This window comes from Pelophylax lessonae (genome assembly GCF_965119305.1).
Source record: "Pelophylax lessonae genome assembly, chromosome: 11".
Lineage (NCBI taxonomy): Eukaryota > Metazoa > Chordata > Amphibia > Anura > Ranidae > Pelophylax > Pelophylax lessonae.
Window position 1 is genome coordinate 212338956 of NC_138778.1, and position 18511 is coordinate 212357466.

At 44.4% G+C, this 18511-nt stretch overlaps 1 protein-coding gene across 1 annotated transcript in view; it reads right to left on the reverse strand.

Annotated features, from left to right (window-relative positions):
* Nucleotides 1–18511, reverse strand: part of MYLK2 (myosin light chain kinase 2) — a 62499-nt gene that overhangs the window by 11629 nt on the left and 32359 nt on the right. Inside the window, exons 7-9 of the mRNA XM_082271657.1 lie at nucleotides 6278–6348; nucleotides 3929–4057; nucleotides 721–873 (exon numbers count right to left, since the gene is read on the reverse strand). Of these exons, the coding sequence (XP_082127783.1) occupies nucleotides 721–873; nucleotides 3929–4057; nucleotides 6278–6348 (353 nt within the window). The remainder of the gene's footprint in view (nucleotides 1–720; nucleotides 874–3928; nucleotides 4058–6277; nucleotides 6349–18511) is intronic.

An 18511-nucleotide genomic window follows, 5' to 3' on the forward strand; every position in this document is an offset into this window, starting at 1 on the left:
AATCGCATGCGATTTGAACAGGAATGCGGTGCGAATCCTGTCCGAATCGCATGCAATCCCCCCCACCACTCCTGTGTGTGTATAGAGAGGGAAAAGCTTCATCTACTGGGCAGTTTATTATAAATGTCACATTAAGCACAGTTCAAATGCAAAATCTGCATAGGTATCCTGGTCCCGCCAATGATAGCAAATCACGGCCGGTGGATGTGCTCACAGGGCTTGAGGAGATGTAGAGGCAGTTCGCCCCCAAGCTGACATCACTTCTGCCCCATACCCACAGGAGTCCCAGAACTTCTCCTCCAGCCCATCCAGCGACCGTGATTTGCTATCATCGGCGGGACCGGGACACCTATGCAGATTCTGAATTTGACCAGATATGTATTAATGTGAGTTATAACATTTTTTTTATTAAACTGCCCACTAGGTGGCGCTTTCCTTTCTATATATATATATATATATATATATATATATATATATATATATATATATATACACGCACACACACAGAAGCGGTGGGGGAAATAGCATGCAATTGACGCAAATCGCACCACAAAGTATCGGTACTCTGTATCGGCAAGTGCTTGACCGAAAGTATCAGTACCTGGCTGATAAAAAAAAAAAAAAAAAAAACAGTATTGGTGCAACCCTAATAACCAGTAATCTGAAGATGTTCAATAAAAATGTATTGAAAGAAAAATCTGAATGTGAAAGGGTTCTAACCTCTTATCTCTGATCAGCAGATTGGATATAAAATCTTTAGCTTCTTCTGAAACCTGTTCAAAAGGTTCTTCTTCAAATCCTGGGTCACCCGCCAATATACTGTTCATGGTTTCTGCATCGTTATCTCCAAGGAAAGGGGACAACCCGCTGACCCTGTGAAGACAGGAAGCGTCACTGACCGGGAACAAAGAAGCCCGGACTTACTACAATAATTTATCAATGGACTTCACACATTTATCAGTCCTGCTGTCTAACGCCCTAGAGATGCCACCAGGTTTTTAATGAATGGGGTTCAGTCGATAAAACAATATCTTAGCTTATAAAAATCTTTACCTCCACTGTGTGTTGGTGAGTGACGGATACAGTCAAAAAATATATTTATAGCCAATCACAAGTTCTGTTGTAAGCTGGGAACAAGCTGAAAAGGCTGAATTATTTTTGCACCAGTGCTTTTCTTATGCAGGCCATAGACCGTTCGAATCTTGGCCGGTTCAGCAGGAACAGGCCAAGATTCGAACCGTTAATGGGCAGGTTAAATGAACCAAGTGGATCGATCAATCAACTTGGGTACAACCAGCCTGGCCAGCCAACCAGCCTGGCCAGATTCTCTTGCTATAGCCGCTAGCAAAAATCACTGTCTTCTCTTGGCGGTGACGGCTTCCCCCACCCGCCTCTTCCCCCTCCCCGTCCAGAAGAAGACAATGGCTGGCAGGAGGGATTCCCGCATCAACACGGTCTGTGTTGATAGGTTAATAGGGGAATAAAGCTAATTTCTTTCCTGCAAGCTATAGTTACAAAAAACGAATTTGCTCCATGTATGGCCAGCCTTCGGTAACAACTGTGTCCAAACCTTAAGCCTGGTACACATGATGAGATTATTAGACAAATGATCGTCTTTTTTTTTGGGGGGGGGGGTTTGGGTTTTTTTTTGCATGCTAGTCTCCATATCGAAAATGAAGAGGTTACTAAAGTTAAAAAAATCCTCATAGGACGGAATAAAAATTAGAAAGTGATGTAATGTATTGTGTTTGCATCGCATTTTCGGACAAATACTGTACTGATTACACTAAAATTGTACGATCTGGTATCGTAAGAGAAATATTTTTGTGTTTGTCCCTGCGGACCATTTCGGACGCACTGTCGTGATCAGCTCTCGAAAGATCTGAAATCCTTGCGTGCGATACATACAGTCATCTGCATAGGACTGGGGGTTGGGACCGGAGCTGGGACCCGGCAGACAGGAGCAACTTTTCTCTTTCCCTTCTCTTTCTTCTTCCTCCTTTTTCTATCTTTTTCTCCTCTCTCTACAAAGTCCCTTAGTTGGGATTGCTGGCCATCCCCATTATTGATTTCTTTTTTTCATTTGTGTATGTTGCATGATGGCCATTGGTTTGTGGATATATCTGATTAGGACCTCTGAGGATTATACAGGGGCTCGCTATTACTATAATGCCCTGTGTCTGGGTGGCAGGTGATACTGTAGGGGAGATTTACTAAAACTGGAGCACTCAGAATCTGTTGCAGCTGTGCATGGTAGCCAATCAGCTTCTAACTTCAGCTTGTACAATTAAGTTTTGACAATAAAACCTGGAAGCTGATTGGTTTCTGTAGAGAGCTGTACAAGATTTTGTTTACTACAGTTTTAGTAAATCTCCCCCCCCCCCCCCCCCCCTGTGTATCTCCAGTCTCTCACTGTAAATTTGTTATATGCATTGTATGTGTCTTATGATCCACTACTAGACCTACCAGTAGACTTAGCACTATGATCCAAGAGACCTATCACTTTGATTCACTAGGCCTAGGACTATGATCCAAGAGACCTATCACTTTGATTCACTAGGCCTAGGACTATAATCCAAGAGACTTATCACTTTGATTCACTAGGCCTAGGACTATGATCCAAGAGACCTATCACTTTGATTCACTAGGCCTAGCACTATGATCCAAGAGACCTATCACTTTGATTCACTAGGCCTAGGACTATAATCCAAGAGACCTATCACTTTGATTCACTAGGCCTAGGACTATGATCCAAGAGACCTATCACTTTGATTCACTAGGCCTAGCACTATGATCCAAGAGACCTATCACTTTGATTCACTAGGCCTAGGACTATAATCCAAGAGACCTATCACTTTGATTCACTAGGCCTAGGACTATAATCCAGGAGACCTATCACTATGATCCACTAGGCCTAGCGCTATGATCCACTAGACCTATCGATAGACCTACCACTATGATCCAAGAGACCTATCACTATGATCCACTAGGCCTAGCACTATGATCCACTAGACCTACCAATAGACCTAACACTATGATCCACTAGACCGATCACTATGATCCACTAGACCTAACACTAGACCTAGCACTATGATCCACTAGACCTACCACTAGACCTATCACTATAATCCACTAGACCTAACACTAGACCTAGCACTATGATCCACTAGACCTACCACTAGACCGATCACTATGATCCACTAGACCTAACACTAGACCTAGCACTATGATCCACTAGACTGATCACTATGATCCACTAGACCTAACACTAGACCTAGCACTATGATCCACTAGACCTACTACTAGACCTATCACTATAATCCACTAGACCTAACACTAGACCTAGCACTATGATCCACTAGACCTACCAATAGACCTAACACTATGATCCACTAGACCTAGCACTATGATCCACTAGACCGATCACTATGATCCACTAGACCTAACACTAGACCTAGCACTATGATCCACTAGACCTACCACTAGACCTATCACTATAATCCACTAGACCTAACACTAGACCTAGCACTATGATCCACTAGACCTACCACTAGACCGATCACTATGATCCACTAGACCTAACACTAGACCTATCACTATGATCCACTAGACCTAGCATTAGGATCCACTAGATCTACCAGTTGATTTTTGAACCAAACAAATGTTTGTATTCTTGTTTATTGTGAATATTACAAAAGAAAGAAAAAATATAAAGTGAGTGTTGGCTCTCATTGTCTTTTGTCCTGGCCTTTTACTAACAAGTTATTTTTGTTCTCAAAAAAGACACAGGCAAATGGGGAGCAGTATATTATTCACCCTTATATTCCTAACACTGGGCTAAAACTACAGACAAAGGAAGACAATCTTGATTTTTTTTTGGTCATTTTGTTAAGCCATGTGTATACTAAATCACACTGTTCAATATTACATCATGTATGTGATGACACCGACACTCCACATGTCTGTTGGGAAAGAGACATGATCAAAATTAATCACTTCCGGAGACAAGAATTCTGGCGTGCCGAAGGAGACTTTCAGCTTGTTCTTAGGCTTGTACCTGCATGAAACATAAATGAATCAGAAAACAAACAGAGCACTAAAAGACAATTGATCAAATTTAAGTAAGCTGCAGCCCAATCAGTATTAGGCAAATATTTTTTAAAATAGCTGCTATGGGCAACACATCGTTCAGCAGTTTAAACCAGGGGTCTCTAAACTTTCAAAACAAAGGGCCAGTTTACTGTTCTTAATACTTTAGGGGGGCCGGACTGTGGCCATTGGGAGTAGAAAAGATCCTGGCATCAGTGGGAGTATACAATGCCCCGTCATTGGTATTAGGGAAAATAATAGTGCTCCATCATTGGTTAAAACCGGAGGAATAGTGCCCCATCCTTGATGTCAGTGGAAGTAATAGTGCCCCACCGTTGGTGTCAATGGGAGTAATAGTGCCACATCATTGATGTCAGTGGGAGTAATAGTGCCCCATCATTGGTGTCAGTGGGAGTAATAGTGCCCCATCATTGGTGTCAGTGGGAGTAATAGTGCCCCATCATTGGTGTCAGTGGGAGTAATAGTGCCCCATCATTGGTGTCAATGGGAGTAATAGTGCCCCATCATTGGTGTCAGTGGGAGGATTAGTGCCCCATCATTGGTGTCAGTGGGAGTAATAGTGCCCCATCATTGGTGTCAGTGGGAGGAATAGTTCCCCATTGCTGGAGTCAGTGGAAGGAATAGTGCCCCATGGTTGGTGTCAGTGGGAGTAATAGTTCCCCATCTCTGGTGTCAGTGGGAGTAATAGTGCCCCATGGTTGGTGTCAGTGGGAGTAATAGTGCCCCATGGTTGGTGTCAGTGGGAGTAATAGTGCCCCATGGTTGGTGTCAGTAGGAGTAATAGTGCCCCTAACATAGGTGTCAGTAGGAGTATTAATGCCCCATTACTGGTATCAATGGGAGGAATAGTGCCCCTATCATTGGTGTCATTGGGAAGACTAGTGCGCCATTATTGGTGTCAATGAGAGGAATAGTGTCCCATTGTCCATGTCAGCGACTATGCCCCCCTGTTGCTGACAGTGGGGGAAATAATGCCACAAAGGCCAGATAAAAGCAGGCAGAGGACTACATCCAAGCCCCCATGTTGCAGACTATTGGTTTAAACTACAAAGACTTCTAACATGCAAATCAATACCAGACACAGGAACAACTAAAGTTTTTTTTTTTAATACTTTTTCTTTCTTTTGTTCCAAAAACTAAAAACTGTATTTTTTGTTTCTTTATCATTTGTAAAATAGTAAATTCTGCACACGAATATTTGACATTTACCATTTGTAGCCAGCTAGTGATTAAATCATGATCATCAAAGGCTCCCTTTTACACCTGTTGGGCTAAAACAGACCCAAAGGAAGGAAGAACACACTCCGACCATCTCGTAACAAGCAGGCAGCACTAGTCTATGCTCATCATGTACCTACTTGTCCTGTTATGAAATACAAAGCTCAGCTTGTATAAAGTCCTTTGGTCTGCGCCATTCAGTTTGACTCGCTATCGGCTTCCAAGGCTGCCCACTATACTGAATGGCCAATAATGATGTGCCGAGGAGTGAGGAACCACGCCAAAGAGAAACTTTCATATGTGAAGTCGGCATTTGCATAACCAAGCCCCTAAGAAATGATTAGAACTATGTACATGTACCTGCAAATACACTTTAAAATATGCATGCGTGATTCAGGGATATAAAAAGCTACAGTGGGGATCGAAAGTTTGGGCACCCCAGGTAAAAATTTGTATTAATGTGCATAAAGAAGCCAAGGAAAGATGGAAAAATCTCCAAAAGGCATCAAATGCCTTTTAAAACCTTTCAAATCAAAGGCATTTAAAACCTTTGAGATTGACATCACCTGGTCTTCCCAGACGATGATTGAGAACAATCCATGACACTGGCAGGTCTCAGCCTGCAAACGGGGCAGTGCATGCTATAAATTCTGCAGGGTGCCCAAACTTTTGCAGACACCATTTTTTTGTTTTCTGTTATTTTGAAAGTGTAAATGATGGAAATAAAATCTAACTTTTGTTGACATATTATAAGAATGTCTATTCTGCAATTTGATGCCTTTTGGAGATTTTTCCATCTTTCCTTGGCTCCTTATGCACATTAATACAATTTTTTACCTGGGGTGCCCAAACTTTCGATCCCCACTGTATGCACAGACTGACAAACAATACACACATTAACGTGGATAAAAACCAAACAGGCAGAGAGAGTAATGCACGTTGACCACACCTTCGGGCCAGGCCAAAGTCTATAATCTTCACCATATGGCTGATGGGAGACACACATACAATGTTTTCTGGCTGTGGGGAGGACAAATAAAAAGATAACAGAAGAGAGGATTAAAGCTGCATTTTCCAGAATTCCAATACAAAGTAGATGTTGAGTAATAGATCAATCTATAATTTTTATGTCCAGTGGGTTCAATGACAGGTTCATCTCTAGATCTGCATAGTAAATTATAAACAACAGATATCAAAAGCATTAAAAAAAGATAAAAATCTGCAACTTAACCTGAACAAAGAAATATTATTCGGGTCGAAGCAATATCTTGCCTGGAATTTCTGCTTAAGAATAGCAGTACACTTTCTGTTATGTGCCTGGGCATTCCTGTGCTTAGAGCCTCATAGCTGTATGTTTGCAGTGGCAGGTTTTCCAAAGCAGGGATCCCCAACCCCTCGGCCGTGGATCGGTGCCAGTCTGTGGCGAGCTGGAAGGTGGGCCGCGCTGCAGGTGTTGTTGGCACCAGCAGGGCCGGCCCTACCATGGGTCCCACTGGGTCCATTGGACCCAGGCAGAACTTGGAGAGGGGCGGAAAATTGACCCCCAAGATTTTTTTCCCAGCAGTTTTGTGTGTCATCAGTTTGCGGCACGTTACGGGTGGCATTCCCCATCTCATACTGCCGCCCGTAGTGCAAACTGATGAGTACGGTGGGGGTGGAGTGTTTCCTCTGGGGAATGTCCCTCGCGTGATTGTGGTTTGCGCAATGACATCAGACATCAGCGCACTCCATCTCAGGCTGGATCTTCTAGGGCGGTGGGCGCAGCAGACACAGGAGTAACAGGAGGACTGAGGACAGACAGCGGGTGTTTGGTGGACTGGTTCGGTGGGGAGTTATGGAAGAAGATAACAGTAAATATAATTATTCCAAAATGTTATATTCATATAAAATAATGGATGTGGGGGCCTTTTGGTGGGCATGATTTTTTTTTGGGGGGGGGGGCAGCATTTTATTATTGGACCCAGGCAGCACAATGTCTTGGGCCAGCCCTGGGCAGCAGGCAGAGTAAGCTAGCACAACCTGCACTGCCATCATCCTCTGACCACTAGAGGGCAATCACTCTCCCCCCCCAAAAAAAAATCCATATTTTTTTTCCAAAAAGAACCCCATTGCGTTTAAAAAGCCGCTGCGCAAATACCGTGTGACATAAAAATTGCAACACACACCATTTTATTATTTAGGGTCTATGTTAAAAAAAAAACATATAATGTTTGGGGGTTCTAAGTAGTTTTCTAGCAAAAAAAAAAAGAAGTTGTTTTGTACATCTAGGAGTGAAGTGTTAGAGCAGGCGTAGGAAGGAGGTGGTTAACCACTTTACCACCGGAGGATTTTGCTGTCTTCCGTCCAGGCCACTTTTTGCGATTCGGCACTGTGCGACTTTAACTGACAATTGCGCGGTCGTGCGACGCCGTACCCAAACGAAATTTATGTCCTTTTTTTCCCACAAACAGAGCTTTCTTTTGGTGATATTTGATCACCTGTGCGATTTTTACTTTTTGCGCTATAAACAAAAAAAGAGCGTTTATTTTGAAAAAATAACAATATTTTTAACATTTTTCTATATGAAATTCCCCCCCCAAAAAATGTAAAAATCAAATTTTTTTTTAATTTTTGGCCAATTTGTTTTCTGCTACCTATGTTTTGTAAAAAAAATCGCAATAAGCGTATTTTGATTGGTTTGCGCAAAAGTTATTGCATTTACTAACTAAGGGAAAGATTTCTGTCATTTTTGGTGTTTTTTTTTTAACGTGTAATGGCGGTGATCTGCGATTTTTTTTGCGGGACTTCGACATTGCGGCGGACAGATCGGACCCTTGACTGACATTTTTGACACTTTTGGGGGTACCAGTGACATTACTACAGTAATCAGTGCTATACATATGCACTGTTACTGTAAAAATGACACTGGCAGTGAAGGGGTTAATTTTATTGGAGAGGGAGGGGTTAATGTATGCCTGGTGCTTACTGACGTGTGGGGGGGGGGAGGTGACTTTGTGAGACAGGGACAGATCGGATGTCCAGCTATGCTGAACAGTCCGATCTGTCACTCCCTGTCACTATGGAGATCCGCCCGCTCTGTTTACACAGGCAGGCGGATCTCCTCACTCGATTCCCCGACGATCGGGGCAGAGCAGCGGCGATCGCCGCTGCTCCTCCCCTGGCCCGACTCCCGCTGTGAATGAAAACAGCGGGAGCGCGCCTCCGGCGGCGCGCGAGCGCCGCCTACAGGGGGAGGAGTCCAGCGACGTAGGTCTACATCGCTGGACGGGATTGTGCCACTTTGCCGCAGTACGCTCCATGTGAGCGGTGGGCAAGTGGTTAAAGAGGAGCTCCAGGCTCCTTCAGAAAAAAATTAAGTCAGCAGCTACAAATACAGTAGCTGCTAACTTTTAATATAAGGACACAGTGGCGGCTGGTGCTCCATGGGCCGGGGGGGGGGCGCGGCAGACGGACCGCACCATACTCCCCCTCCCCGGACCACAGCAAGACAGGAGAGACAGGACCCCCCCTCACTCACCCTGCCTGGATGCAACAGCAGGCAGAGGTGGCTTCGGCTTCTTCCCCCTATCTTCTGCGTCTCCTCCCTCCTCCTCCAACATGCCCAATGGCATGGCTTCTCCTTTCAGCCAATCGGGAATCGGGTCTCAAAACCCGCTTCCTGATTGGCCAAGAGGAGGATCCGTGTGATAATAGCGAATTTTCATTTGCTATTGTCACACAACTGGGTGGGCTCGGGGTGTACTGCTCTTGCCCCGAGCCCACCCTTTTTTTTTAGCCTGTGAGAGCCTCTGGCTCTAATCACATGGTAAAAAAAAAGCCCCATTGAACTCCATGCGTCCGGCACCCCGCATGTAAGAAAGAGATTGCTCTCAACAAGGACCCGGACACAGGTGCCACATCCCTTGATTTATAGAAAGAAAAAGTTTTCCCCTAGTGTTGGGACTTTAAAGGCACTCACATAAAATACACAAGGCGCCCTGCATGTAGATTAGGGGGCCGGAAGCATGGATAGGGGGGGCCACGCCCCTGCGTCCCATATATACCAGCCGCCACTGTAAGCACACTTACTGGTCCAGGAATCCCACGATGTTCTCATATGAGCCGATTCTTCAATCAGCTTCGGGTGCAGGTGTCGGCATCTGTGGTAAGGGAAACAGGAAGTGAAGCCTTGTGGCTTCACAGCCTGTTTTCTGCTGTGGAAACACGAGTCGTGCTTCGCCTTGTGAATGGTCCCATAGTCTTCTGGGACCTGTGATGTGTCCTGGTACTGGACAAAACCAGGTACCCGCTCCTCCCCCCAAAAGTGGCAAATGAGGCAGTGGAGGGGTGCAAAAAAGCTTTTGGGTGGAACTTAGCTTTAATTTGCAGGAATTTCCTCTCACTTCCTGTTTTGGCTATGGGAATCTAACCATTGGGACAAAGAGAGCAAAAATAAACCTGACAGGGGTTATAATCCTCCCTTACTCTACCCAAAATGAAAAAGAAAAAAGTTTTGTCTACTTTAAGATCCCTTTCACACGGTAAGCATCATATTCCAATCAGCAGAGGATCTGCTCACATCTGTGTACACTCAGTTTCGGCAGATTTTTTCTCCTCTATGGGCAGCTGGGAGTAAACTTACTCCATACCTCCCAACTTTTTGAGATGGGAACAAGGACACTTATTAGAAAAAGTATGTAGGCATAGGGCACCCCCCCCCCCCCCACCACACCCCCCTAAAGGAGAAAATGATTAGTTAAACCCACAAGTGCTTTTTTACCTCTAACATTCCTTTATTTTGGCTTTTGAAATTTACAAATGCAACAATTTAGAAATTAGATGAAAGGTTTAGTACTGGGAAACACTTTTTGAAAGATAAATAGTGCATTTTATATACAACTATATAGTTTAGACCAAATTGAGGGACAAATGAGGAGCTATGGGAATCCAATGTCAATTTAACACCAGACCACACTCCAATCAGCCTAAACAGAAGAGGACGGATCTTCTTCTCTTTTTTTTTCCAGCAGACCATATCGGACCCAGAGGTAGGCGGATGTAAACGGGCACAAGTCTGTTTTCACCCACCTATCCATAGGAATGCATTGACCTTCTGATCAGGTCCACCTAAAGTCCCTCTGAGCCTCGGAATTCCAGGTCCCAAATGACTTAGAATAATAGGAAAGAAGACATGCCCCATGTCCAGAAGAAATGCAAGTTTGATGGTAAATTAGGAGGCGTTTATTGAAAATAGCGACAAGTATATCAAGCCAATGCGTTTCGGGAGAAAAGAGCTCTCCCTTCTTCAGGGCTGTTTGCTGCACACTATTAAATGGGAATGGTCCCCACGCCGGTTGTATGTTTGTAAAGTTTTGGAGGTGAAAACTGACAGTGACAGCTGAGGTTCCAGGGGTCCCATATGAGGACCATTCCAGAGAGTGATGAAATCAGTCCTCTCTTGTTTAACTGGACTGCCCCCAAACCACTCAACCTGCCCATAGGAATGCATTGACCTTCTGATCAGGTCTGTCTGAAAAACTGACAGGCGGACCTGATCGGATTGCCCATGTCAAAGGGGCAGTGGTGGCCCGTCCATTGGGAGCACAGGGGCGTCGCCTACCCTATCCATGTGTCCAGCCCCCTAATCTACGTGCAGGGCACGGATGCAGGGGATTTTTTTTTTGAAGGACGTGATTAGAGCCAGAGGTTCTAATAGCAAACAAACAAAGAGCTGGGGGGGGGGGGCACACCCTGAACATGCATTTCTAAAGCTGGTGCAGCTATGAACCAAGCAACATGCATATTTACAGAGAATAGAGGACACATGCAAAAGAAATGACTATCAAATATAAAGGCAATCCATAAATAAAAATAGGGATTTAGTCCCACCATATGGCCATATCATGCTCAAGCCCACCACTATGTCAAAGTAGGCTCTAATAGCCTTAAAAAAAAGGATGGGCTCGGGGCGCAGAGCACTGCGCCCCAAGCCCACCCACTTGTATGACAATAGCGAATGACTATTCGCTATTATCACACTGACTCTCCTCCCTGCCAATCAGGAAGCGGGTCGTGAGACCCCTTTCTTGATTGGCTAAAAAGAGACGTGATTTTACTGGCCATTGGCCAGGAAGAGGGAGGGGACGTACGGCCAGAGGAGACTCACAGCTGCTCATGGGAAGGAGCAGGTAAGGATGCCGGCTGGGCAGCCAGCCGGCCGGCCGGCCGGGCCGTCCCGGGAAGGGGGAGGAAGGAGGGAGGGGGTGGTAGATCTGATTGCTGGCCGTCCCGCCGGGAGGGGGGGTGTTGGATTTGACGAACCCCCCCCAAATTTTTATGCACCAGCCGCCACTGCAAAGGGGCTTTAAAGCTGATTGAACTCACATGTATATAAATTAGAAACATTTTTACAAGACTATAGATGATCATTTTTATTAAGGATTTAATTAATGCAGTTTGCACAGCTTTTTACAAAATGTAGACAGTACAATTACAATACAATACAAGAGGGTTAGGAGGGCCCTGTTTGTGAGAGCTCTATATAGATTCAAGCTAAATACAGAGGTAAGCTTGAGACTGCACTCATAACAAAGTGTAAAGTTTTCCTATGCGAAACCACTGCAAAGAGTGCCAAGGCATCCATCGCTAGTATCTTTTGTGTGCCAGCTGATCCAATTTGGAAAGGGCAGGAACGTCATCCTGGTGTTGTGACAGCACCAATCGCCTCATTGGCAGGCAGCAGCTGAGCCCCGACCATTGGAGGAGCGCCAGGATGCAGGAACTGGGCAACCAGACAGAAAGCTCCCTAACCTGATACTGTACCAGTGCTGAATGTTATTTGATCTGACCGACTACTGTTTTAGACTTGGGGGTGCTCTGATAACAAGAGCTGTCCCAGCACAACGTGTGCGATAAAAATATGCCCTCTCCCGAACCAAATCTCTACCCGTTCCTTAGTTACTGAGCACAGGAACTTTCTGCGAGGCTTTCAAAGGTTACAGGTCAGGTTTTCAGTAAGCAGACTTGTCTGAACTCTCCACCTAAGCCTTGGGGATTTAGACTCTCAAATTCTCATAGGCTCCTATTAATATGCCCCTCTGGAAAGTTGCACAAACAGAGATGAAACAATATATCAATATGTATCTGACAGGGGGAACTGGATGGGAGAGGAGACCTGCTCTGCTAAACGCCGCGGAGGTTATTAAAAGCAAACATCATTTTGCTTTTTCTACTCTACTGCAGTTCGGGATCTTCCGTATTAAAGAGACACCTTTGAAGTGGTGTAATGTGGAGGGCTGCAGATCACCAGGCAGCTGCTTGTAAAAGCAAATAGTCCTTATTGGTCTCTCAAAAACAACTAAACACAAGTAACTTTCTTCAGCAAACTCAAGGCCCAGTTCACACTGCCGCGACATTGAAGCCGGCATCCCAGAGCGATTTCGCAAACGACTTCTTTAACAGAAGTCAATGCCAAAGTTGGACCAAAAGTAGTGCAGGAACCTTTCTTTCAAGTCGCTCCTATGAAAACGGTTCCATTGCACTTAATGGGGCGCAACTTGTCATGGGACTTGTGCTCTCAAAGTCGAAGCGTATATCGCACCAGTGTGAAGCGGTGTTCTATCAGATCTCCCTACCCCATCAGAAATCCATACCTCCGTCATTTTCGATTGCGGATCAGCCGTGGCTTCGTCATGCATCAGCTGTAGCCGCGTCACAAGTCCTACTGCGCATGTGCGGAATAGGTAGGGAATTTTGATAACATTGCAACGGGTCGGGCACGCGTCCTAGTGCGCATGCGCGGCAACGGGTCGGGCAGCGGGCAGGGAGATCTCGTATAACAAACATCCATCCGATCTCCATGCCCCACACTGCACTGACCCAACAATGGGACACAGCCATAAATGGACTGTGGGAGTGCACGTGGGGGTAGGAAATTTATATATAAATATAACAGTGGGTGTGCACGTGGGGAAAGGGAATTTGTGTGTATATATATATATATATATATATATATATATATATATATATATACACACTATATTTCCTACCCCCACGCGCACGCCCACAGTCTATTTATGGCTGTGTCCCATTGTCGGGTCGGTGCAGTGTGGGGCATGGAGATCAGATGCCTGTTTGTTATACGAGATCTCCCTGCCCGACCCGTTGCCGCGCATGCGCACTAGGACGTGTGCCCGACCCGTTGCAATGTTATCGAAATTCCCTACCTATTCCACCCATGCGCAGTAGGACTTGTGACGCGGCTACAGCTGATGCATGACGAAGCCACAGCTGATCCGCAACCGGAAATGACCAAGGTATGGATTTCTGATGGGTATGGAGATCTGTTAGAACACCGGGCCTAAAGGCAAACAGTCCTTAGTCCTGGTATATTAAAAGTGTTACTAAACCCACAACAGTAGAGTCTGTATATGCAGTAAAGCATGTTTGTTATACTCATTGTGGAACCTAAGGGGTTAATCCTCTGCATTGTATAAAATGGCTGTTTGATCCTGTCTTCTCTGTTCCTCCCCTTATTCCACAGTTCCCAAACCATCTCCTGCTAGAACAGAGCCTTGGGGACACTCTGCACATGCTCAGTTTGGTGTGTATTGCTAGAGAGTTTTTTTTTTTTTTCTTTGGAGGGTGCATGTGATTAGCACAGGGCCAATTGGCACTGTCCAGACATAGGGTCAGGGGTCCTGCAGCCTCACTGGACAGTCATAGAAGAATGAAGACCCTTCCTACAAGCTATAACCAGACACTGATCGAAGTCACAAGACTGCTATACAGTACCTTGAAAAAGTATCCATACCCCTTGACATTTTCCACATTTTGTCATGTTACAACCAGAAAGGTAAATGTATTTTATTGGGATTTTATGTGATAGACCGACACAAAGTGGCACATAATTGTGAAGTGGAAGGAGAACGATAAATCTCACAGTGACTATGCCACTCCTCCACATAGACACGTGCTGACTCCTTCCTGTTGCTTTTCAAGCTTTCCTTGCAGGTGGGTTAACCCTTTAGAGTCCAAAGTCCCTGTAATCAGCGTTTTGATGCTCTTTCCCACCCAAAATCCATCTGAGCCTCGGAATTTGGGTCCTTAATGACTTGGAATAATAGGAAAGAAGGCATTTATTGAGAATAGCGACAAGTATGTCAAGCCAATGCGTTTCAAGGGAAAAGAGCTCTCCATTCTTCAGGTCTGTTGCCGCACGCTATTAAATGGGAATTATTCCCACGCCGGTTATATATTTGCAAAGTTTCAGAGGTAAAACTGACAAAGTGACAGTTGAGGTTCCAGGGGTCCCAAAACAAGACTTACCATTCTGAAATCAGTCTTTTGTTCAGCTAGACTACCCGTGAACCCCTTAATACTCATGGGTGGGAACCCCTGAGTATTTAAAATGTCTCTTGCACTTTCCCTTAAAGGGACCATAACACAAATAGTGGGGGAAATATATCTCCCGTCCAGTACCCACCCCTGTACTGTACAGTGGATAATAGCAAATAGACTCCTAGCTGCTTACCAGTAAATGTATCCATGCAGTATAACAAGTAGTCATCACTGAAGGTCCATCAGGTGTGGGAAAAAACAAAATAAAGCCACAGACCTCGGATATAGACAGGACCCAGTAAGGAACAATCCTACGATGCCAGATTCATTAAAGGAGAAGTATAGCCAAAGCTTTTTTGGCCTTCTTTCTCCTATGAATCACAGGAGTGCAGTTCGTTCTGCACTCCTGTGACCCGTTTTCAACCGACAGTGGTCTAAAGTCCACTGTTGGCTGACGTCACTCAGCTGGTCCAGGCGCTGGATCGATCCTGACTTTACAGTTGGGATCGACCCAGAAGCCTGCACCGACAGCTAGCTGAGCTGGTGAGCTCAGTCAGCGGCTCTCGCCCCCTACACAGCTCAGAGATCCAGTGAGCGCTAGAAGGGTAGAGCAGGGGGCCAGTGACTGACAGTCATCACTCTTTGCTCAGAGCAGAGGGGAGAACTGAGCGATCAGTCGTGTTTGATCATTCAGTTCTCAGAGTAGAGGTGGCGAGGGACAAATGCAGCATGCTGAATTCACCTAGGTGACTATAATTATTATTTTTTTGGGTGGGGGGGGGGTGGGGGGGCTGAACTTCTCTTTTAAAATCCCCATTGTAACAACTGAAACATTAACAAAAATAAATTCAATGAAAAAAGTATCTAGAAGGAACATAAGGTTTCATACGATATCCCTGAGAAGGTGTTGTGTGTCATGCAAGTCCATGTTGTAAAAATGATGTTACATCTTCATAATTCGTAAAATAGAAGTTTAAACAAAATGTAATACTATAATTGAAGAGAATGCTAGAATTCTACTTGCTTCTATCACTACATGAAGTCAATAGCTTTATCAAGATATCTGGGACTAGGATGGACAAACAAAATTAGATATTTGCAAGATGTTTTACTTGAATTTTATAGCTTTTGATCTCCCAGCAGCTGAAAAAAACTGGTCTACCCGGTTTATTCTGACCTAAATTCCAAAGAAGAAAGCATGTGGCAGATAATGAAATGAAAGTTTTATTCTGCTGTAGGCTACAAACTTTTACTCCTAAATTTACTCTTATCACTTTACGTACTCTACATAATGTAGTTATTGGTTACCCAGTGCGGGTCTTGCAGGAATTCTGTTATCGCCTTACCACACTGTTCTCAGCCCCTAATCAGACTGAGACTTTCCCGAGTCGTTTTTCACTTCCCACATTGACTGAGGCCCATACATTTCTTATGGACCTGGATATACAAATCTCAGAAGTCCTCCAATGTATTAAAGACCTGAAAGTGGGCAAACGACCAGGTCCGGATGGCTTTACGGCACTTTATTATAGGAAGCTAGCTGACATTTTAGCTCCACATCTGACAGCTATGTATAATTCCGTCAAAGATGGACAGACCTTCACATCAGACCCTTTGACCACTAACATAGTGATGCTTCCTGAACCTGACTGCGATCACTCCTCCTGGGCCAATTTCAGGCTCATTACCATAGATATGAAAATTCTGACCACAATTCTAGCTTATCGCTTAAATTCTTTCCTTCCTTGCTTAGTCAAAAAGGATAAAGTTATCTTTGATCCGCAGAGGCAGACAGGGGACGCTATTTGGCGAATAATACAGTTACAACATATAGCCCACAACCGTTCTACAGAAACAATGCTTTTGTCTCTTGATGTGAATAAGGCATTTGATATTTTCTCATGGCCTTATTTCACTCCGCCATTATGGTTTCGGAGTCTCATTCCTGCGATGGATGACAGAGCTATATGACTCCCCTTGGGATAAAATCTAATTTTACTGATTTTAATCATCTGTTTTCAATATTTGGAGGGGTACCCATCAAGTTTGCGGACTCTCACACCTCCTTTCTTTCTGGCTCTTTAACCATTAGCAGAGGCGGTTCGTTCTCATCCAGATATATTGATGTTGCGGGCTCTTCCCATAAAATATACTTATTCGCCGACGATATTTTGCTAACTTTAACCTCCCCCGGAATCTCTACTGAACCTACTATCCCTTCTAGACACTTATGCATCCCTCTCTGGACTTCATGTCAACCCTTCCAAGTCTAAAGTAATGTCATTCAACCTCTCTCTTCCAGTATTAACAGATCTGAAAACTGCTTTTCCATTTTATTGGCTCTCCTCTTTGCCCTATTTGGGAATCCGCCTCACCCCATCATATGTCAGATTGTACCAGGCCAGTTTTCCACCCTTGTTCAAAAGATTGTCTGACATGTTGTCCTCCTGGTCCTACTTACCATTTTCCTGGTTCGGTAGGATAACCGCAATTCGCATATCTTATCTCCCAAAATGACTTTATTTTTTTTGAGTCTTGCCCGTCCTAGTCCCTCTACATATTTTTCATATACATCAGTGCAAGCTATTGAAGTATATCTGGGAATTCACCCGCCCTTGAATCAGTAAACAGGTTTTCTACGCCCGAAGGATCAATGGTGGCCTTTTTGGTCCCTAATTTACAGGCCCACTATACTGCAGCGAACATAGCTCTGCTATCCCATCTCTACAAAACATGGCAATTACCGATATAGGCCACAATTAATCTTGTTGACTCAGATCCTATACCTTTCTCTTCCCTGCCCTGGCTCTCTCCTATTCATCGCCTGACCACAATAGGGCCATGCTTAGTCCACCCTCTGTGATTGTGGGACTCAGTTAAATATTCTGCAGGTCTGATCTCTCCACATCTTCCCCTTCTCTGACTTCTTCACTGCCCATTATTCCCTCCAGGTTGCGAAAATCTGATCCAATTCTCCTGGTGGACTGCGAACAGGTTCATGGACATTCACTCCCTGTTTACCCCTACTAGGATACTGACATATGACGCCTTACGTTCTTCTCATAATATTCCCATATGAGAACACTATAGCTACCTATAACTTAGGCATTTTCTTCAACAACTCATAAAATCTCTTCCTACCCCTTATACCCTGACCCCCTTATACCCTGACCCCCTTTGAGAGCCTCTGTAGAGCCGGTCCCCACCCTCCGGGCCTAATATCGTAGATATATTCATCTATAATTTCTGCAAAACAGACTCCGTTGAGACCCTATCATCTCCAACGGGAAAAAGAACTGGGGAGGAAGTTAGATCGGGAGGACTGGCAGATTATAACTATAGCTCTTTCCAAGTGTTCGAGAAATATATTTATATTAGAGATTGCCTATAAAGTGTTGTATAGGTTGTATTATATGCTGGCTAGACTGGATTGTTTCATCCCAACTTACTCTCCTCTGCTTTTGGGGATGTTGACAAGAAGATTCTATGGCATTTTTCTTTTCTCCTCGTTCTCTTTTCTTCTATCAGGTTTCCCTCCCTTTTCCTTATTTTCCTTTCTTTTTTTTTTTTTGTCCGTTATGCCTTATGCATTAAATTCATGTGTCTATCAGGCCACCAGGTATTGCCCTGGTTGGGATGGTTATATTGATAACATTTTCCTTTTCTATATTATTTACATTTTTTCTCACATTGCATTCTCCCCAATAGGGAGACTCTCGGATACAAAAGCTTTTGTTTAGATAGGTCAGGTTCGCATGGACGTTCTTGTTTGCAGGTATCATATGACCCCCTTAGGATACCTTGGAAAGCTATTTTTGGACTTCTTTTTTTGTTACCTGGGACGTCATGCATGAAACTTGCATAA